The 22,440-nt window shown below is 40.3% G+C and overlaps 1 protein-coding gene and 1 long non-coding RNA gene across 2 annotated transcripts in view; one reads left to right on the top strand and one right to left on the bottom strand.

Moving 5' to 3' along the window:
- Positions 1-22,440, bottom strand: part of LOC133625275 (uncharacterized) — a 101,013-nt gene that overhangs the window by 60,468 nt on the left and 18,105 nt on the right. The window lies entirely within an intron of this gene.
- Positions 1-22,440, top strand: part of CAP2 (cyclase associated actin cytoskeleton regulatory protein 2) — a 61,284-nt gene that overhangs the window by 26,279 nt on the left and 12,565 nt on the right. Inside the window, exons 4-7 of the mRNA XM_061994545.1 lie at positions 722-799; positions 11,961-12,104; positions 12,318-12,403; positions 13,909-14,014. Coding sequence (XP_061850529.1) covers positions 722-799; positions 11,961-12,104; positions 12,318-12,403; positions 13,909-14,014 — 414 coding nt within the window. The remainder of the gene's footprint in view (positions 1-721; positions 800-11,960; positions 12,105-12,317; positions 12,404-13,908; positions 14,015-22,440) is intronic.

Below are 22,440 nucleotides of genomic sequence, written 5' to 3'. Positions count from 1 at the left end.
GATCAGATTCTAATCAAGGTACAGAAGATGTATAGAAATGTGTAGTGTTCAAACAAAGACCAGAAATCTGAACAGTGGGGAAGACCCAGAAGGGTAGAGATTTATCTCCCATCCAGGCTGTTAGCATGTAAACACACTGTCAGATGCAACTTTAATCCAAATCCTAGAGTTCTGTGGAGGAAAATTGCCTAAAAATCTTCAGCCAGCATTTCTCCTAGCCATCAGTCTCAGGGTCTGATCACAGAGGACAGGCAAGGAATGAGATACAGCTTCGTCCCTCAGCAAACAGACCAAGCTCAACTCGCTAGATCACTACAGCCTGAGTTACAGTTCAACAGAAAGTTTGCAGGTTGCCATTCTCACTGGAACTAAGTTGTTGTTAGGCACTCGAGTATAAACATCATCATGAAAATGCCCAGACATTCTCTGAAGTGCTAAAATTAAGTCCTCCTGTGACTAATCTTACAAATGATAATCAAAAGGCTGCATATCAACTCATTTTATCTCCTATCTGAGGAAGGCAGGGAACTTAACCTCATATTTCAAAAAAGATTATGGCTAAGCCAGTACTGTAAAACATTTCTTCCAGTCAGTGGTGCTGTGATTTAGATGAGAAGCAGCAAGAAAGATCTGAGCTGCTACACTTGACTTTGAGCTGCCAAGAAGAGGTGTTGGGAGGTTACAGGCTGAGGTTTAATTTATATTCCTCCTTTTGTTACAGGCAGAGATGGTTCGTGCTGCTTTCCAAGCACAAAGATCTTTCCTGGTGTTAGCATCTCAATGTCAAGAGCCTCAAGAGGTAAGAAAAATGACCAAGACTTTCAAGAGGCAGTGTATTAAAAAGGCTGTCTTGCCATGTATTTAATATCAATCCCTGCATTTGCTTTTGTTTGTTACTTTATTTATACAGTGTTTAGAGGCTTGCTTGCAGTGTTATTACCATGGTGCTGTAATAATCAGAAAGCCATGGTTCAGAGTTAAGGACCCTTTCTGTACCAATACATCTGAGGTCACTGAAGAAACCAAAGTAGTTTTCCACTTTATGGCTGTAAGTGGGATCAATGTTTCTCTGGAAAGAAATGGAATTCTCTGGGAATGCCAGGGAAGAAGTTGGCTCTTTTGCTAGGCCCCCAGGAATGCTTTCTGCAAGCTGAGGTTCAGGTTAGGCTAATTCTGGAAGGAAGGTAAAGCACTTTGTCAAGAAAATGAAATAAGTCCCATTTTATATCAAGCTGATTTATATACTTATTTTAGTAGCAGCTATTTAAATCCGCCCATCACAAGTAGAAAGCTCAGGGAAGCTGCAGAGCTGATATGAAATCTCATTTGTAGTTTCTGGAGGGCACAAATAGCACTCTGTCATCCCCAGGAGCAGCGATCATGTAGTCCTTCTGTGGGAACACCCTCGAACCTTCCTTCTTGGAGCATACAGGGAATTAAGACTTCACTTGCACAGTCTCTCCCTGGCCTTCAGTTCAGTCTTGATTCCACTTGCTCTCTCTGCTCCAGAGTACATTAAAATACATGTTTTCAAATCAGAATTCATGGTCACCAGTATAAATGATTGAAATTTTGCTGTTGTCCTTGGAGACACAAATGACAAGTTTTTCTAATCAATATATTGTAATGACAAGGGTACTCAAGGGAAAAAAAAGCACAGGTATTCCAGATGAGGTTTTAGATTTATTGAGTTCCAGGCAGGGATCAGTTGTTTATCCAGCTGTCCCTGATCTCAAGAGATTAAAAGTGGGTCGTGACTCACGGAGAACAGGCAAAATTCCCACTGGTACAGTCCCCGAACAGTCATTTCTATTGGCTGTGAATACAGTCGAACCCACTGGCCCACAAAACTCTTCGTGCTCATAGGTAAAACATTCCCCAAGGAACAGTTTGCGATGGCCCATAATACAATGCAAATGTCCTGAAGTGTTGTCATTGTCACAGCTCTGGTAAGAGTAAAAGCTACAGCTCACCGTTTGGCCTCTGGTGCTGATGTGCTATGGGTATGATTGTCTCTGCTTTTCAAGTGAGAATGGCAAATGGCTTCTCCTCACTTTTACCCTTACAGCTTTCTTACCTTATGTCAAAGCTTTGAGATTGTTTTCAACTGTAAAGTTTAGAAACTTTCATTTTCAAAATGGCAACAAAACAAACAAGGTGACAACAAAGGTAAAAAACCACAAACAAATGTAAAACACAATTGTCCATCAATCCAGCAGGACAGTTACAGAAGCCTTAAGAAGAGCAAGAAATGATAAAAGCCTTGCTATAAACATCACCAGAGCTGACCAGGTATATCCATATGTCTTAGCAGCACGTTATGAGGCTTGCATAGATTTCTGCAACTTGTTGAAGGGAAGGAAGTATCCTTTTATCATTTATCTATCTTTAGCACCAAGGAAATGCCACCTGGGATGTATGTACACATCATTCTGAAGTTAAAACACCAGGAATATTACAGACTGAAGTTCCTTTCTCAGTGAGAACAAGCCCAGTCCAGTCACTTAGAGTTTTTCAACATCAAGGCTGTTAGGTACACATTATTCTTAGGTATCCAAATGCACGTTGTTCATTAATGGTTGGAGTCAATTATCTTAAAGGTCTTTTCAAATAAAAATGATTCAGTGACTGTTGTTCTCTTTTTTGCACTTATTTTTTGCAGAGATACATTCAGCTATATTACAGACAGACCTGAAACTAATGGAAGGCTGCCTAGGCTGTTCAACTTGAATGGTATTTTCCACAGCAGAGAGTGTCAGTTCCAGGCACTAGGCTTTTTCTATCTCTGTCTCACTGAGGAAAAAAAATCTTGTTGTAAAGCCATTTTGAAAAGCTGGTTATCACCAGCTAACTCAGGAGAAGGAAAGAAGCCGGGGTCCTCCCTGCCTGCCCTTACTGATGTGATGTCATCTGGGCTCTGGTTGTATTTATAGCCTAGAGCTGTTGGAGTCAGTGTGAAATCCAAACAGGAAAGCTAATCATTAGCGTATCAGAATGCACAGAGTAGAGAAAAGCAAATGAAGATGACAGCGTATCTATAAATGCAAGAGAAAAGAGAGTAATTCTGTCATTCAGCTGTCTAGACTGTTTGCTTTATAATGTAAAGCTGCGAGTGAGCCAGCGGGTTGCGATTATGGCATAGGAGCTTTGCAGACATTCAGAGACAGCGGTGTGGAGACTGAGGGGATTTACTCAGTTCCTGTCCTGTTGGGATGTCATACATGGTGCCTTTAAAAAAAAAAAAGAGGGAGGGGAGAATGCCCTGGAAAAATAAATTAGCTCAGCCCTTGTGGCTTACAAACTAATGAATACGGATTTCAAACAAAAAGAAAGCTTCTATATGTATAATAATCCGTAGATTTCCTCTTTGTGCTCAGCAAAGAGAAACGTATATCGTCCCAAAAGCAGTCTTTTGATGATGAAAATGTTGCAGCCCTGGTATTCATTTAGCTCTTTAACTCCTGCTGTGAGTCACTAGCAAACATTTTCAAACAGTTAAGCTTGCTGAAGTAGCTTTTGCAGGGTTTTGCTCCTTGTTACTAATGCTGATATGTTTTCATTTGGAATCTGTTGCAGCGCACAGCCTTTATTATCTATGTGAAAATAGTAGGGGCCGAGAAGGTAATTCCAGGCAGCATACCAATCCAGCAGACACTGCAATAAATTACTTCACAGCGAGCATGTTCTGTTACTTTTTATGGTCATGTTCTATATTTGTATGTGCAGTGGAAGAGATCGCATGACAGAACCCCTGGTTGATATTCCTGTTTGTGTGTGTCCCAGCTAACGGCTGCTGGACACAGGCTCATTCAGCAAGATGGGATTCTTCATTTCAGCCACTTATTAGAAATTATTTTCTGACGCCAAATTTCAAACATGAAAGTAAAAAAAATGACTGTTATAAATTGTTTACTATACATGAGATAGTAAAGACATGGTGGAAAAGGGAAAATAAATGAGAATACTGCTATATTCTGTTTAAAAGGATATTTTGAGCCCATACATTTACATGTTGCTTGGGCAATTCAGAAGATAGATTTTAACATGAACCTAAGCCAAATACAATGCTGGCTGAATCAGAATCACAGAAGGGCAGGGGTTGGAAGGGACCTCTAAAGCTCATCTAGTTCAACCCCCCTGCTCAAGCAGGACCGCCTAGATAAGGACTGAAACATTATTACTATATCTTGTATAATAGTTTTAGAAGGTATTAGTGTTCCTGAGCAAGTTTATCTGATTAATTTCTTTGGTTTTAAATTTATGACCATGAATACTAATGTGTGAGATCACTGCTCAAAGTCACTGCACTGAATTCTTTCTGAATGCCTTACAAGTTGTTTCATTTCGCTTTTGAGAGTTCATTTAAGAGTTGCTTTGAGGGCCGGAGTGACCCGTTGTTGCCGTACTGGGAGCTAGGTAGTAAGTTTTTCTGTGAATCGATATAAACATATCCAGGACGAGCACACTGGTGAGGAGTACTACAAACTGATTTAAATGACAGATGCAGTTCAGGCTTTAAATGATTACATAATTTCTCATAAAAAAAAATGCTGAGTTCACATGACTGACAGAGCTCCTGGATTTAATTACTAACATTGTGAAGACAAACATTCCAACTGAATACCTAGCTTAAATATCCAGATTCTGCACACAAGTGGGAGGGGAGGAAGAAAGTGAGAGGTAAAGGAGAGCTTTCCCTTTTTTCCCTAGAAAAGGAAAAAACCCCTTAGAGCCATGAAAACATATTCTGAGGTTAATTTTGTATAATCAAGCAAAAAAAAAATCTGTTGTAGGAATAGAATAGTTGTGGCATTTTCTTTCACTAAAGGACTCGTTCTTAGAATTTTTATATAGAAATCAAAAATGAGGATTTACAGTTCCCTATTCTCTGCCAGTCTAGGACTGATCATTCTTTTCTCTCATGTATTTTTAAACTACTTCAATAACAGGACTCTTGGGACTTCTGATTCTGTATCCTAGCAGGATCTGTTTTCTAATTGTCGTGTCTTGTTTATGTCATTCCATTTCCCACTACTTTACCTCATAATTACTGGGATTGCCCTTACTGTTTTCCAAAAATATGAAGGGCAGAATGCTCCTCACCTCATTAATTTATTACATACTCGTGCAAAAGAGTTTGAGCCAAGTTTTGCTGCCATTCTACTTGTCTGACTGCTGCAAACCTGCACCTCTGCACCTACAAATAGCTTAAGGAAGAATTTGGTTCAGTCCTTTTAAGGTCTTCAAGCCCCAGACTTACCAGAGGTGCCAAGAGGGACATGGAAAGAGCCGGAGAGTCTTGAGCTCCAAAGGGAACCCCTTCCCCCCTGCTGTTCTCTGAAATCTTGCCAAACTGTTGACATGTTTCTGTTATCAGCAAGCCTACAACTGCATACGACATGTGGTCACAGTGATGGACCAACTGACAGCTTTCAGTCACTAGCCTGCTGCCTTACAGCGTTCACAGGCTCTTTTTTGGATATTGTTGCAAACTCCTGCTCAGTTTCAGGGCCAGATAGCCCCCTGATACCCATTATCTCCTATTTTTGTCTCAGACACACTCAAGTGCATTTAACTAGCTTTAAGCTCATTGTATTTTCTGATCATAGAAACATAGAATCATTTATGTTGGAAATGACCTTAAAGATTGAGTCTAACCATTTAACCCAGCACTGTCACAGCCACCACCATACCATGTCCCCAGGTGCCACATCTACATGTATTTTGAATACTTCTAGAGATGGCGACTACCACTGCCCTTGGCAGCCTGCTCCAATGCTTGACAACCCTTTTTCCTAGTCTCCAATCTAAATCTCACCTGGTGCAACTTGAGGCTGTTTCCTCTTGTCCTGTCACTTACAAATTTGGAGACTAGGACCCACCTGGCTACAACCTCTTTTCAGGTAGTTATAGAGAATTATAAGGTCTCTCCTCAGCCTCCTTTTCTGAGGGAACACCAGTCCCTCAGCTGCTCCTTGTAAGACTTGTTCTCTAGACTCTTCCCCAGCTTTGTTGCCCTTCTTTTGATATGCTCCAACACCTCAGTGTCTTTCCTGTAGTTAACTCCCATATGTACCACTTCTCTTTCCTCACGTGTCAACAGAGTCACTAGCCTTATGGCTGTTAGATTGAGAATTTATGTGCTATCTAAGAGGAATAAAAGCCAAATACCAATTAAGCCACTTTGGAAGCACACAAATGTGCCTAAGCTTCTGTGCTGATGGAGCTGACCAGACACTTCTGCAGATCTGTCTCTCTGTGTCATAGTCCTGCTGTTGCACAGCAGTGAGTTGAAGTAGCAAAACCTGTACTACTGACAAACAAATGAAACACTTGTTACACCACTGTGTTGAAGATTTACAGTCTAAAAAAATGAGACCAGAATAAATGAATATCTCTCTTAGTTAGGAGGAGACTTTAGAACCCCGAAAACATCAGAATGTGAGAGGGACGTGAATGTAGTAATCAAAGAGAAAGATCTCACTGATGATCTCTACTGGCAGTGAGAAAATGCTTGCAGAGAAAGCATTGGAGTAAGGTGCAGTAGGTTACACTGCAGTTGTAAGAACAAAACTTTGGTGCCAAATGCAAAACACTTTCTGCAAGGAGAGATGGAGATAGGCTGTGTTAAAAATACAGTTTGACAGTCGTACTATTTCACTATGGAAATAATAACAATAATAGAGAAGGAGGAGGAGGAGGAGGAGGAGGAGGAGAGGAGAGGAGAGGAGAGGAGAGGAGAGGAGAGGAGAGGAGAGGAGAGGAGAGGAGAGGAGAGGAGAGGAAAGGAAAGGAAAGGAAAGGAAAGGAAAGGAAAGGAAAGGAAAGGAAAGGAAAGGAAAGGAAAGGAAAGGAAAGGAAAGGAAAGGAAAGGAAAGGAAAGGAAAGGAAAGGAAAGGAAAGGAAAGGAAAGGAAAGGAAAGGAAAGGAAAGGAAAGGAAAGGAAAGGAAAGGGGAAAGGAAAGGTTTGAGGAATGCAGATGCAGCCCCAGGAAGCTCAAAGTAACCAGCTATCTTAGATTCACCTCTGGGAAAATGTATTTTCAATGCATGTAAAGAAAGAGATTATTCCTCAGCCTAATTTGAACACTGATTCCATTCAGACTATTGATACACTGCTACAACAAAAAAGAGGCCTTTCTTAAACCATATCTATACAAAAAACATGACTAACAAATTATAAAGCCTTCTTTACAGATTGCCTTCTACAAAATACAAAAATATGTGACATTACAGTTAATCTGGAACTATTGGAGTTCTAGAATCATAGCCACTCGTAGCAGAAATGCTTTGCACAGGTGATCACTGAAGCTACTAGTATCCTGTTCGTATAGACACAGGATGGGGTTCTGCCCATCACCTTTAACTGCCAGGGTAGGCATGATGTGTCTTTCTAGTCTCTCTTTACATTAAATTGGCAGCACCTCTAGAGTCCATTCTTCACATCTATTAATGTCTTCTAACATCTATTAATAGGTGGAAGGAATTCCTCAGGGACATTTCTTTCTTCATCACAATAGAAGGAATCAAGTCTCAGCTGAGAGCAGATGCTCACCTTTTGAATTAGTAGGACTGAGTGTGGCAGATGCTATCCATGACATCTTTCATCCCTTGAAAGGATGAAATGAGATGGGACTGTAGTAGGCTGTTTGCAGAGCTAATGGTTGTGTCTATTGTTTTTAGTTCACAGTAGGACTATATTTTTCCTCCAAATCAGCCCCATTTAATGTGCTGCCATTCACATTGTAGAGCAGTCTTAGGATGTACAAAAAGGGTATCATTCTGGTGAAGTTAAATGAAGGAAACACTCCCAAACAACAGTTACACCACGATTTACAACTACTCCAAACCAGACACCCCTCCAAACACTTATAGTGTGAATGTCAGGTCCTCAGCACCAACTGGTTTGCTCTACAGAACCATTCCTCTACAGAACCATTCCTATTAGGCTGCACTACTTGCCAAGATATACAAAGCTGATTCAAATCAACTCAATGTTTCAAACTTGCCTATGAAAAATATAATGTAAGTACGATGGGGATTTTGAACTGACGGGAAAAAATAACAGAACTGTAGACTAAGGAATAAAGGCTGTAGTCATGCTGTTCTGGTTGCAGCAGAGCAAAATGAAGGGGCTGCTGATCCCAAATGCTCTCAGCTTTCTTTTTACTGCTCCTACGCCAAATGCTGCCACCCCCTCGGTTAGCATAACTTAAAAGGGGAGTTGTTCCCTCGCCGTGTTTATTTCCTAATAGGTCAGGTTGATTTCAACACTGTAATAGCAAAGGCTGAATTGTGTTGTCATCCATCAACATCAAAACTCTTCAGTAAACAATCTCAAGTCTAAAAAACAGGTAAGATTAGCTGTAAAAAACACCTACTGTGCTTTGTGCCTTTGTGATTCATGCTGGCAGGTTTCTGGACAACAGTGGTCCTGAGAAAGCGATGGGTATTTGAGAAAATACCCATTTTCTCAAATTAAAGCTGAGATTTGCCTCAAGCAGCCCATATTTAAGCAAGCCACTCTGTTTAGTGTGACTTACAGGCAAATCAGGAGCTCCAAAAGTTTGGCCATTCTCTTGAATTAAATCCACGTGCTGATAATCCAGGTCCTGACAAACCTGTCATCTGGGGAAATTGTTGTATGAGTATTACAAAAGGGAAGGCGGGGAAAGTCTGTTTGGTGAGCTCTGCTGGAATACCGGTGTGCCAGGCCATTTTATGGGACTGGGCTGAGACTGCTAAGTCTCTGAAGCCAAAGCCTAAGGCAGTTCTTGTTACATGCCATAAGTGTTTGGGCTAATCACTATGGTAGTCTCTCTACTCTTGATTTTCTAATAAATATTCTAAGACATGGATCAAAGCTGTCTGATTGTTTAGGTATTAATATTTGAAAAGACCATCTGGTTTTAATAAGTATTAAAAAAGAACAAAGCCATACTCAGAATTACTTCTGATATTTCTAAGTTGTGCCACTGGTGCATTTTTAAACATTTTGGCAAAACTGATATTATAATGGGAATGATGTTTATACAAAGACTCTTAAATTTCTGTTAAACAACTGTGCTGTGTCTTAAATGACAAGAAACTCTATCTAGCACATGCCAAAGGCATGCTGAAGATTTTTCCAGCAGCTCTGATTCATCTCCTTGCATTTGTGGGGTTTTTTTTAGAGATAGAGGATAGACAATCATTTTATTAACAACCAGCTGTTTCGATATTGATTGCAATACAGAGATTATTCTTCTAGAACCCTCAGCACAACTGGTTCTGCATTGTAAGGCCAAACTAGACTGATTACTGCCAGAACTAATGAGCCTTCCTATACCCATATGCCATATACACTATAATTCATTTGCAGTTTAATCACGAACTAAAAATTTAGAGCTGACTGCAGGGAGATGGGATGCAATTAAACGATTCCTCACAGGCCTGTATTCCTTTGTGTCCAACCCTTACCCAGAAACATGGATCCCAAGAAGCTTACACAAACACACACACACACACACACACACACATTTTGTGCAGCCAGTCAGCCCTGCACAACAGGCCACGTGCAGAGCGAAGGGAAGGCAGGCGCTGCTGTGCTCCCAGTACATCTCACATGGGACAGAGCTGAACGAAGCCTCAAGTGCTTTGTGGCTCTTCCTGGTGCCACAGCAGTGCCAGGTGAATGATTCCTAGGAGCTGCTTTCCTGTATTTCACCTTTAAAACTCCCACGGGGCACTTTTTCTGTGAAGTTACATAAGTCCACTGTTTTTTTATGAACAGTTGATTCACTGGACAGCTGAAGCCCTGTTTGCTGAGGGATAGAAATTCTGTCTGTACAGGGATAGAAAACCCTCACAAAAGTGGTTGGGAGTTTTTCTAGGAGGAGGTAGAGGCATGGGTCTTACCACTCAGAAAAATATTTGGCCCTAATTTTGTCTTTTGTATCTGTAGGCATCAAAATGTTCAACAAAATAAACCAGCTATATTAGCATCGATTCATATATAGAAAGTTGAAGCACAGGAAGGTAACACAGCTTTCCCGAAACCTGGCGGTAATGTGGTGGGAGAGTTACAAAGAGAACCCCCATTTATGGACTCTCACTTCTGTGCCCTATCCACAGAAACGTGCTGCCTCCCAGCGCTGTCTGGATACACCAGGCATCTGTGGAGCTTTATTTTTAGCCCTGATATTCTCTTTAGCTGGAACTGGGCCATAAAGATCCACAGTAAGCTAAGGACTGTAAATATCCCTTAGATTTTACAGGGGGAAAACTGGCGTGATATCAAAGCAGAACAAGTATTTTCTTACATTTCAGCTTTGTTAACTCCTCTCACACTTGAAAGATTTCCCTGCAAAATAAGAAAGAATCAACCAGCTGCAGCATGTTGTAAACAAGCAAAAATTAGAAAGGAGAAATCCTACAGACTTTATCATGTTATGGCAACAAAATCAGTTTTGAAGAACTACAAATCATGGAGGTTTCAGGGCTTTTTTTCCAGCCTTAATGACTTATACTGGTCATTAAGCTATCGACAAAGAAATCTTTTCATCTCCCAGTAACACTGTAAATATTTGTTTTCTCCCAACCCACTTTGTTGTTGGAGAAGTCCAAATATCCCCATGCACTGTAGATGCATATAGGCCTTTCTCTAAATTACATTACCACAAAAACATGAAGGCTCCATAGTTGGATCAAGATCCTTTTAAAAATGCAGAACCTCTTTTTACCATGTTTTTCAATGCCTTTTGACCCTAGCAGACTTGCTTATTTTAAGCTGACATAAAATTGGGTAAAGAGGAGGTCTCGTGGAAGGGTGAAAAGATACATCTTACAGAGGTCAAGCAGGACATAAACACACATCCTGTGTGTCATGACAGCAGTAGTCCTCAACAATATGAGCATTAGTTGTCTCCAGCAAGAACTTAATTCCATGCAACAAGTAGTCCTGAGAAAAGGTGAGAAAAAAAAGAGTTCTGCTATATCCTGAATGATTTCTGAGTGAAGTGCCAGGGAGGAGAATGGTGTCCCCTCTTTGGTGGGACACAGTATGGGTCCTGCCAGTGTACTTTTGCAGTAAAGAACTGGACTGGTTTTATGGAAACATTTTATAGTCTTGCAAAGTACAGCAGTTGTTTTGTGTGCAAATTAATGACTCCTTGTCCCTCAATGTGAGGTTTCTGGGTGAAAGAATTTTTCAGAGTAAGTCAGTGCTCTAAATGAGTTTTTCTGAGACACTGGGCCAGTGTGATTAGCATTCACTTTGCACAGGAAAAAGCTTGGATAGCTTCTACATTCATTCTGCTTTTCTCTTCACCCCAGACGCTATTCCTTCCGCTCAACAGTCATTCCCCTGGATACCATTTGTTTCTGATTAACACAGGAGAATTTCCCCAAACCATGGCTTGCAGGCAGTATGTTTCCCATGAAATCCTCCCACATCACTTGCAGCCAAAGGAAATTAAAACACTAAAACTTACAAATAGGGAAAGCTGAAATTGATATTTCCTTCAGTGTATTGCTTTCTCAGTCTTGTTGCCAGATGATAAAGAGACTTCTAACCTAACAAGCAGTTTGTGTTTCTTACAGAAAGAACAACTTGGTTAATAATTTGACAAACTCAAGCCAGTGTAAAGGCACTCCAAAAGTTCCAAGGAGATCAGGTGAAAAAATACAAGCGTTCTGCTATCTCTGAGCTGTGGGGTGTATGAACCTGGGCAGCATGTAAAAATGCTGCCAGTGCTGAGAACAATATTTGCTGCAACGCATTATTAACGCTTAATGTCTGTTCATTTTGCCCCTGCAACCAGAGGAGGGTAATTGAATTGTTACTTTAATGTAGGGAATATGCTGACCTTTCTTTCCAGCTGTTAAATCCATGGGTAAGGACAATATGAAACCACAGAGTGGTTTTGGACTGCCTATTGTAACGACAGTGTCATCTTTTCTGTGGGTTTTTCTTTTTGCAGAATGAAGTGGCAATGCTTCTCAAGCCAATATCAGAGAAGATTCAAGAAATCCAGAACTTCAGAGAAAGGAACAGAGGAAGTGAAATGTTCAACCATCTCTCAGCCGTCAGTGAAAGCATACCTGCCCTTGGCTGGATAGCAGTGGTGAGTGACACAAGATGGTTGGGAGGCTGTACGTGTGCTTCAGGATGGTGTGGCCTAGGATAGTTCAAAACCTTGCAGAACTCTGCAGTCTCATCAACTACATCCAAGAAAATGTTTTGTAATGTACCTCAAGCATCAGGGAACATCTCTGACTAATGTTTTACTTCCTTTTTCCTTCTGTTGTTTCCTGCTACCATGGGTTGATGGTCCTAGTCTCCTAAACCAGGTCCTTATGTCAAGGAGATGAATGATGCTGCTACCTTTTATACTAACAGGGTATTAAAGGACTACAAGCACAGGTATGTTGCTGAGCCCCAGTATCTACTAGCCTGAGAACAAAGCATTAACCTTACCAACAGGGTTCACAGTGCCATCACAGAAAGCATTCTATAAACTAAAAAGCACCTGATAAAATCTGATTGCAGTAGTGTATTTTCCTCTCCTCACCTCTGCCCTGCAGCATGTTGCAGTGAGAATGGCAGCAGCACTAGCAGTGCTGGTTTTCACTCTGCAAATTATAGGATTATATTTAATTCTCTGGCATTCCAGCATCATAACCTTATCAGCAAATGCATATTTACATATCAACTAACCAGCTGCTATGTATCCTCATCTCATTTGTGCTCTCACACTGGCAGTGTTCTTCCTCTTTGCTTGAGAATGTGCATTTAGGTGGCAAATGTACACAACTGAGCAGCTGACTCTGTAGCTCCCAGCTTGGACTTTTTTCTGTATCAATGAATTGTTCTTAAAGAGCACAAGGAAATCACAAAAAATGTTCCTTGAATGAGATCTGTGAGCTAATAGAGAAAAAATACAGGTCCTTCCTGTGTCCTCTTAAAAAAGCCATGTATAAATCCTGTTGCTTTGGTACTTTTGGAGGCCAGATTTTGGCTCTTGATTTCTATATCTCAGTGAAGAATGGTATGTGCTATTGAGGTTTTCCTCTTTGGTGAGGAAAACTTTACATATATAAAAAAATCCTTGTATATATTTCTGTTTATTGTATATGTATAAATATATGTTATATACTATCTATAATACTTTATATTCTATAGATGATGTATTACCCCTGAAGCATTAGTTTACCTACTGAAAGTGGTATCTACTAGGGTAACTGAAGATTTTTACAACATAGCTTCAGTACTTATTCTGGAGAAGAAAATGTCTCATGTAACAGATTAGGGCCGATTAGGGATTTAATTCTTTCCCTAGTGAGGAATTCTCTTGTGTTTTTTCATTGAATCAGATCATAGGGTCTTCAAAAGTAGTGGAAGGCTCTCCCTTGACTTCAGTAGGCTTCAGATGAACCCTATTGCCCCAGATCTTCAGTTGCATTAAGCATCAGTCTCCAAAGGAAATAAATGGGAGGTAGACACCCAAACCTTTGTAAGCATCCAGTCCATAGCTGTCACTATTGAACAATAATTCTTTATAAGTAAGGACTCCATCTTACAAGCAGTTTCTCCTTTCGTATTTCTTGTTTTCACTTACTGTCCCACTGGAAGACTAAGCCTTCCAAATAATGATTCCTGAGCCACCTTGTGACTTGTACTTGAAAAACTCTTGATGTATAAATGTTTCAGTCTGGTGACTGTAACATGATCCGGTATTATCCTGGCTACATTTGAACTTAGAAAGTAGAATATCTTAAAGAACCCACAGATATTTAAGTTTCTAAGCTGACTGCTGACTGATTTGGTTTTAAGGCAGACCTTGGGTTTTACCTGCTTTAAGCAGGAGTAGCTATGCTTTCTGGTTTTAAATGCATTCACACATATCAGTATGGTCTCTGCTTTTACAGTGACACACGCCATGTTGATTGGGTGAAGTCATATCTGAACATCTGGTCTGAGCTTCAAGCTTATATCAAAGAGCATCATACCACAGGTCTCACATGGAGTAAAACTGTAAGTACTCTTTCTTTCCTCATGAAGAAACGTAAAATGCCAGTAACCAATTTGACTTTTAATGCAGGTCATTAGCTCAGAAAGAGTAACTATCTAAGCCAAGAAGAGAAGTCATGGTCCATGGACTTCCCCAACCAACCCAGTAAAAGTTTGAAAGAGAGGCAGAGGTCTAGCAGGTCATTGTGGTACAAGTTTGGAGGAAGAGAGAATAATTATTTGGGATTATTATAGCCAGAACCCCCACCTGCAGATGGTGGGGAAAGGCAGACACAATTCTCCAGGCCTGCTACAGCACAAGGATGTGTCAGACTAAAGGAAAACTGGAGGAACACGACAGGGAAAGGATGGTGAAAAGAATCTGTACAAAGACAGGTATTTAATAACAGGGAAAAGAAACACAAGGGATTCATATCAATTTTTTACTTCATAGATTGCTATTGTTATAAAACTGTTATTTTATACATACAGAAATAATTTCTGAGATAGAGAGATGTGTGCCTAACTGTTCATGTATGCTATAGACATTTCTATAAACATCTTCTTTGTGTTACACCTGAGACTCATAGAAAGATGATGGCAATGAGTATTGCTCTTGAAGAGAGGTATAAACATGAAGAATTATTTTTCAGTTGGGTATAAATGTGAGAGCTTATTTCCACTGTCTACACTGATGCAATGTTCTGTATTGTTCTAACAATGTGCCCAAGTTTACTGTCACATTAGGAGAAATGCTGAAGTATTTTAAAAAGATTATCAGCTCTTTGCTGTTATCATCTCTTAAACTCAGCAGTGCACTCTCATACTTGCACGTGCCATCTTTCACACCACCATTAGAATTTCTTCAGAGGTAAGCCACCAGGAAACTTAATTCCCAGACCAAAGAACTCGGGAACATAGGGAAGTGGAGCAGAGCTGTCAGATGAGATATATTTTAACATGGAATATGAGCTGGAACACTTCTCAGATGGGATGAGAGAGTTGGGATGGGATGAGAGAGTTGGGGTTGTTCAACTTTGAGAAGGTTTGGGGGAGGTGGACTAGGTGATCTTCAAACATTCCTTGCAACCCAAACCATCCTGTGATTCAATAGTACTTGGAAAAGTTACTTTATCTCCCCCCTGTACGGAGGCGATAACCATGTAGGAGAATGTGTTACTTGTGCTCAGCAACAGATTTTGCAGCTTTCTCTTCACACCTTTCTTTTGACATTGTACAAGGCCTTACAGTACTCAGGTATTCAAATGCAAGTTCAAACACAGGAGAGACCATGATGTCTGTGTACTTATTAGTTTGAAGCAATGCAAAAATGTTTAAACGTGATAAATTAGAAGACTGGGGTGATCTGCTGCTTTATAGGTTTTTGTAGTAACAATTTAAAATATTAAATATGATTGTCTTCCTTAATTTAGTACAAAATTTCACACTTGCTACATCCTACTCTATTATAAATCAGTGAATGTGAGAAGAGCTAATGATTTTACAATTATTATTAGACAAGGAGAAGAAATTGTAGTACTCTGTTAACAGAATTAGCCTGAGAATCTGGGACAAGTTTAGTTTGGTTAATACAGAGAAAGAATCATCTTCACCTCTAGTGGAACTTCACAAGTATGGAAATAGTGTTATAAGATGAAGATTTGTTGCAGCCATTTGATCAATCAAGAGGAACTCTCAGTGCTGTCAAGTACTGGTAATCCTATTTGGAAGTGGAGCTCTTGCAGATTGTATTTGACTGGTCTTAAAACCAGTACCTCAGCCACCACATTTCTCTGTTGCCCTTTCTTCAGCTGTACAAGAAATTGCTGAATACAAGTCTAGGTGTGACTTTTTCATTCACATGAAATATAGTTTCCTGCCAACAGTGCTCATTCTGTCATGAGTGATGAGCCCATTACTGCATCTGAAGTATTAATTTCACTCACTTTGGATATCACTCAGATCTGAAAGTTGTCTGAGAAGTGTGGCTCATTTAAATTACCATTCATGTAATGTCTGTCAGGAAGATTAAATTACAAAAACATTTTTATGGATGTATCCTTTTTTTTTAAGTTTTACTTTATGTGAGTGTAAGGAAATTAGAATCCACTAAGTTAGCAGGTTGTTTAAATAGCTTATTTAAATGTTGTTTAAATATTCCTGTGAAGCTTGGTACATACATTCATGAAAGCAATGAGTTACTCAAGGGATAATTTAATTTCTGTTACACATTTTAAAGTGAGAATGAAAGTCACAGACTCGTGCTGTGCAAAGTTAAGCCTAAAGTTCTGCAGAATCAGGACCTAGACAGAAATATGATACATATAAAAGCTGTAGATATATTCCAGACACCGTTGTTAATCATTGCACACAGCAGCTTCCACTTATATGCATAAAAGGAAAAAAGGAAAAAGCAGTAGTTTGGCAAGGCATTAAGAAAGTGGCACATTTATGAAAGGGAGCTATTGATGCAGAAATGGTATTTTATTATAGTGGGAGAGCAAAAGGTTTTGGCCTGTGGAAGCACAAATTTAAAAGCACATTATACAGATAGTTTACCCTTCATATCTTCAGAAGTCAACAAAGCACTGCTTGAAGCTTTGTATAAAAAGCTATTAAGTAACATATTTGGCTATTTCTAAAGAGACTAAAGAGTCGGAGAGAACATTAACTACTGCTTCTCTCAGAGCTGTATTCTCATGGCTTGAGCTGCTACGAACCCCCAGGAGCATTGGCCTAAATCAGACTACACGTGGGTTTCCAAAAAGGAGAAGATAGGGGTTTTCTTAGTGGGCAGTTGACCTCTTTACCTATAGGTGCTGTATACAGTGTTGTGCAGATATCTGGCTGTGCTCCACAGCAGTGTCACAGAGCTGGGGGATTTCCAGCCGCCATGTACCCATCCATCAAGCTGCACAGGGTAGCTGCAGCCAGCCTTGGAACAGATCACCAGTGTATACAATAAAGCGTTCCTGGCTCTGGCAGAAAGCACATAGGCAGAACAGTGGGGAGAAAGAAAAAGAAATGTGTCAATAAATTACAAGACAGACACTAAAACAGGTGCAAAAGGTTGAAATAGTGGCTCATCAGTCAGCTCTGACAGTAGCAGTTACCTCCATCAGCTTTATGTAAATTTGTGATAAAAACAGATGTTTGCAGATCTTTGGATCTGACACAGTTCTCTCTCCTTATTAACTTTCGCTCTGGTTCTGCCAAGATGTGTGACAACAGTGCAGTCCTTGAGGGCATTGTATTGAAATGCATGAGACTGTGTGAGGAGAAAGTGGAGTTAAGGATCTTGAGACCTTTGTATATCTGAGCCTGTTTCGCTGCCCATGTGAAGCAGTGATACAAAACTAGACCCTAAATACATCACAGGCATTTCAAGATGTGATGGATATGGTTAGGATATTTGTTAGTACTGTGCTCACAGAAGAAAACTACATATTTAAAGTCTGCATGTTTGTCAGTGAGATTGTCCCAGAGAGTAAAATGTTCACCTCAATCTGAAGTATTCATTTTCATTATGCCACTGTGCATATGTCAGAGAAAATATGTTTGTCGGTGGAAGTCGGATGGATTTACAGTATTTCCTTAAAAGTCTAATTTCGTAGTTCACTGACTGTAAAGTGTGAGCCTTCTTCTGCCACACGCACCCTGTGGTGAGCAGCAATTCACTATACCCGCTTTGTCTCAATTCAGCTATCTTGACAATGGCAACAATAGCAATTACCAACCTAGCCGAGATTTGCAAATCTTAATTCACTCCAAGATAACGACATTCTCAGATGTCAATGAGTCTTATGAAAAAGCTGTTGTTACAATTAGATGGTCTAAGTGCCCTGTGTAGCATATTGCCCATGCAGCAACTGTCTTTTATTCTAGCAACAGGACTCCGACTTGAGCGTGAGATCTACATCTGTAATGCTGACCTGTGTCTCTTTTTCACTTCTTACTGATAAACAGCAAGTGCCCTCTTTTCATATATTTATGCCTGAAGGAGGGACTCTATTGAAGCATGGCTCACTCTTCTCTCTTTACTTCTTCTTGTTGCTGGTGGTGGTGGTGCAAACAAATGACCTGCTGTAATAGAAGCTCCTAAGAATGCCTAAGAGAAGTTTGTTTGCTACAAGGACTGCATGAGTAAACTGGAGGAAGTGAAACTTCTGCTCCTGTTTCTGCAGGTTAATTTTGCAGCAAGAAAACAACCAGTAAAAATTAGAGATTGCTGTAGTTTCCTGTACACCAAACATCTGTTAAGAAGCAAGTCTTGCTCAAGGATAATTATCTTGAATGTTTCTCTCAGTTGCAGGTGGATCTGCAGTTAAGTTTCCGTTGTTTGTATACAAAAGTCCAGTTTTGCTAGTAGGGTTATTTACAAATAGGAAGTATTTACAAACTAGCAGTGAAATTGGTTACAGTGTTTCGTTTCTAATACAGAATTTCTCTCAAGCAATGTATGTTTCCCCCCCACACTCCCATTTACAAATCAAAACAAATTCTTAGGAGGAAGTCTGCATCTTTAGAAGCAGTTGAGATTTATTTATGTCTCCTTCCCACTGAGGCAAATACAATATCTTCAAGACTTTTTTTCTTGAAATATCATTTTTAAAACCATTTATAACTCACTAGATAGTACCCTAAAAACACTCTTTAAAAGCTAAAATTCTCCACAGGCTCCACCACTGTAATTCCTCCATTAGACTGATTGAGCACAATTATACTACAGTCTCAGTACAGACTTTGGCCATTTTATTCTTGTCTAAAACAATCAGCTCCAGACATTTTCTAATCAAATGGCCCTGCCTCTCCTGTACTAGCAAAACATTTTCCTGTAATATATCTTCTCTCCACATACTGAGGTGGACAAGCTGCAAAAGACCAAATTCTGCAGGCAGAAGTTTCCTGTTATCTTTCCAGTATCTCTTGGATGCTTTGTTTAGTTTGACCCACTTATCAGAGAGCCATCGTCTGAGCCACTTCTCTAAAGCTAAAGGTCAAACTGTAGTGCCAAATTCCAGCCACAGCCACAACTGCAATCCCAGAGGCGTCATTCAGATAGAAGCAAGGGCAGCACAGATATACGGATTTAAATGTCCGTATCCTGGATAATAAGTAGACGTTTTCAGAGTCACTTTTCTGCTGTCCCTTTCTATCCCTTTCTGCTCCTTTCCTCTATTTCCTTATACTTTTTTTTTTGTTGAAGAATTTGTGTCCTTTAATCTCAACTGTTTATTTCTCAGCAAATATTCAATGTTCAGGTTTTGCTCCACTGTCCATTAAGAAACTGGCTATCCTGAGGACTCTACAATAGTTGCCTCTTTGGTGGAGACTGCCTCAATTACATCCACATCCCTTTGAAAGAAAGTAGTTGTTCTCCCTTATTACAACAATGGCTGACAATATTTGTCTTTACTGGATATCAACGGTGTCCTTTTAACATCAGTGACTAATTGCCATTCAGATATATCAAGGGAGAACCTGGGAGAAGCTTTTTTGCCCATAGCTGTCAAACGCAGCCAGCCCAGTAACATAATGCAACCTAGTTCCACTAGAAAAGGGAAAGGAAAATGAAGTATATAAAATGGAGAGAAAGAGAAAGCTAAAAAGAAAAGTATTGAAACTTTATTTCTAAAGGGAATGGTCTTCTTTTTACCTGCATGTTTATATAAGTAAAAGATGGCTTAATGTGCCTGTTGGAGCTCCCTACTGGTTGACAATTCCATTAGCATACAGTCTCCAATGGTTTAGAAGGCTTTGGATGCATAAAACGGTTCTGATGGGTAACTGTGAAGATGTCAGCACCATTTAAAATCCTGAACAGGTGATAAGTGGCAGAAGTGTATTAAAGTTTGAAAACACAACAGATAAATAATTCTGCTGAGCCCTAGTAACAAGAAAAAGAGCCTGGCCTGGGTTTTGCTGGTTTGGGTTTTAACTGGCCCTGTAAGTCAGCTGTTTAATCTGGTAAATTGTGTCTCTCAGGGCTGCATAACCCCTTGCAGACAGGTGGCTTAAATACGGTAGGTAATAGAACTGCTGTGCTAAGCTACTTTTACACAAAAAAAACACCTTAACAAGAGCTCTGTGCCCCTGAGTCACAGCCCACCTGTTCCCAGAGGTTGATATGTGATATTTTGAGCTTCATGATTCTTTTCTGTGGCTGTGCATATGTATGGAAAGAACAATGCAGAATGCTGTAATCATTTGAGGTGTGAAACTAGGATTACCATAAAGGGGGAGAAGACAGGGAGAGGGTGTTTTTTGAGAAGAATATAGTCCCCATTAGGATTCCTGTTTATCTGCTGTCACGAAAAGAAGGCTTTTCAATAAATTAAGGAAGGGATTTTATGCCTCTAAGCCACCTGTTGCCTCAGCTGCAAATAGATACCTCTTAATATGAATGACTAATAAAAGGGTACTGTATATTATATACATATGTATACCATTTATTTATGTGTATTTTATAGATGCTTATAATTTGTTTGGCCTGAGTAAGAACAACCATACAGTAAGAACAGCTATAATAATTGTGTGATCATTCAGATGCTCTGTAGCAGGTTCCCACCACAAGAACTTTGTTCCCCCCCAGTTTTCGTGCTGCACTTTATCAGCCTAAAGCTGGATAAACACAGAGCAATGCTGTGGGTGTTTGTATAGTGCCTGGCACATAAAGCCCCTCGTATCCCCAGAGAGATGAGCCTCTGACTAGGGCTCCTTACCGCTACAATGCTATAAATATAGTAACAGTGACATGGAAGGCTGACCCAGGGAATTGTTCAGCAAGAATGTCTCAAGAAATAGGAACGTCTGTGATAAGATATAAAAAGCAATTCTTACTGTGTCCCAGTAGTCAAGACATGTCAAGCTGCCTATGGCCACCAAAAATTACTGACAGTGTGGCATCCACAGCACTTCTGTTGTGCACAAACAGCATTTTATTTCTCTAGGCAAGACTGTCTGTTGCCCTGTGCTCTAGGGGAAGCCTTTAGGAGAAACATGACGTAACAAGGCCCAGCTTATCAGAAGCACAGGGCTTCAGTCACCTCTGCTGTAATTTCAAGGGAATTAAATAAGATTAAACACAGATGATTTTTAACCAGCCAGCTGCCTCAACAGAAACAGTCATTTCTTTCTTCCAGTGAGCCAGCTAGGTAGCCAGCAAGGAGACAACAAAGAGTATCTCACCCTTCTGCCAGTTGTACAAGATACAGGTAGAAATACAACCTACTTTGAGGCTGAATAGCAATCCTGGAAACTCTTGCACAGCACTCATCAGACCCTGCTCTGTGAGCAGCTTCAGACACTGTCACTAGAGGATGCTACTAAGCCTGAGTCAATGGGAAGCCCTTTGGCCTCTCTGCAGATGGCTCTGGGCTATCCAGCAAGGGGCAAACCCTGACCTGCTCCTGTCAGAGCATGGTTTAGTTGAAGGTTGAAGATAATATTTTTTTCCCCTGGGAGGAGATTTCTGGAATGTTCCAGCCCCTACAGAGGTGGCAGGGCCTGCATCTCCTGTACTTCATACTACCTTACTCAGAGAATTACATTTCCTTCTGTTTCAGGAAGCTCCAGGAGCAAGGTTTAAAGCACATCAAGCTCACTGTGAGACAAAGCTAGCAGGTTCAAAGTTCATGGCTTATTTTTGTGTCACATTTTCACCAAGTAAGGCTGAAGCTGTCTGCTCCCCTGATAATTCTTACAAAGGGGTGTATTTGCAGAGGATGGAAAAATGACCACACCAATATGTTAATGGGAACAGTGGGCTCTCAGCATGATTTGACATGATGGCTACAGACAGCACAGCGGTAAGAGCAGCAGCTGTTACTGAGGCAAACAGCTGAAATAAAAGAGGAAGAAAGGCGGCTTGCAAATAACCGCCTTTGCTAGTCCAAATGGCTCTTAATGCTCTTTGTGTAAAGACACACTGTTGTTAACATCTGCTTGAAGTTAATCTGAAGAGTTGTTTGCAAATAGCAAAGCTGGTAAGCACCTGCTGCTTTAGGATAGATGAACTTTTGCAGGCATATAGCATGCTATCTTATTCCCAGCAGCTCTCACAAACACCACCCTATACAGAACAGAAATGAATGGACTTTGTGAGGGGCACTTCAGTTGAAACCGGATAAGACTATACACAAGTATTGCCAGATAGCACAACAGTCTGGTTCGGAAATATTCTAGAGTCTGAGGATCTTAGAAGGGTGACTAAAGAAGGCAAACCAATTGCCAGTGACTTAGGTTGGGAACTTGGAGGTCCAGGTGTTACTAGAGGTCAAAACTAATGAACAAAGAAAGTTCTTGGAACCACTTCACTAGGCTGGTTCTAAAACTGCCCTTTACGTCAGCTTTGAGTGCAGCACAGGTCCCATCTTCCTGGCATGCAGGGAATGCACAAACAACAACTCGTTTCCTGCATTTCCAATTGACTTTTGTGCTTTCTGTGCTCT

Source organism: Colius striatus, chromosome 4, assembly GCF_028858725.1.
Source record: "Colius striatus isolate bColStr4 chromosome 4, bColStr4.1.hap1, whole genome shotgun sequence".
In the NCBI taxonomy this organism is placed as follows: Eukaryota; Metazoa; Chordata; class Aves; order Coliiformes; family Coliidae; genus Colius; species Colius striatus.
The sequence above is the reverse complement of the archived record's forward strand: the minus strand, read 5'-3'. Positions and strand labels throughout refer to the sequence as shown.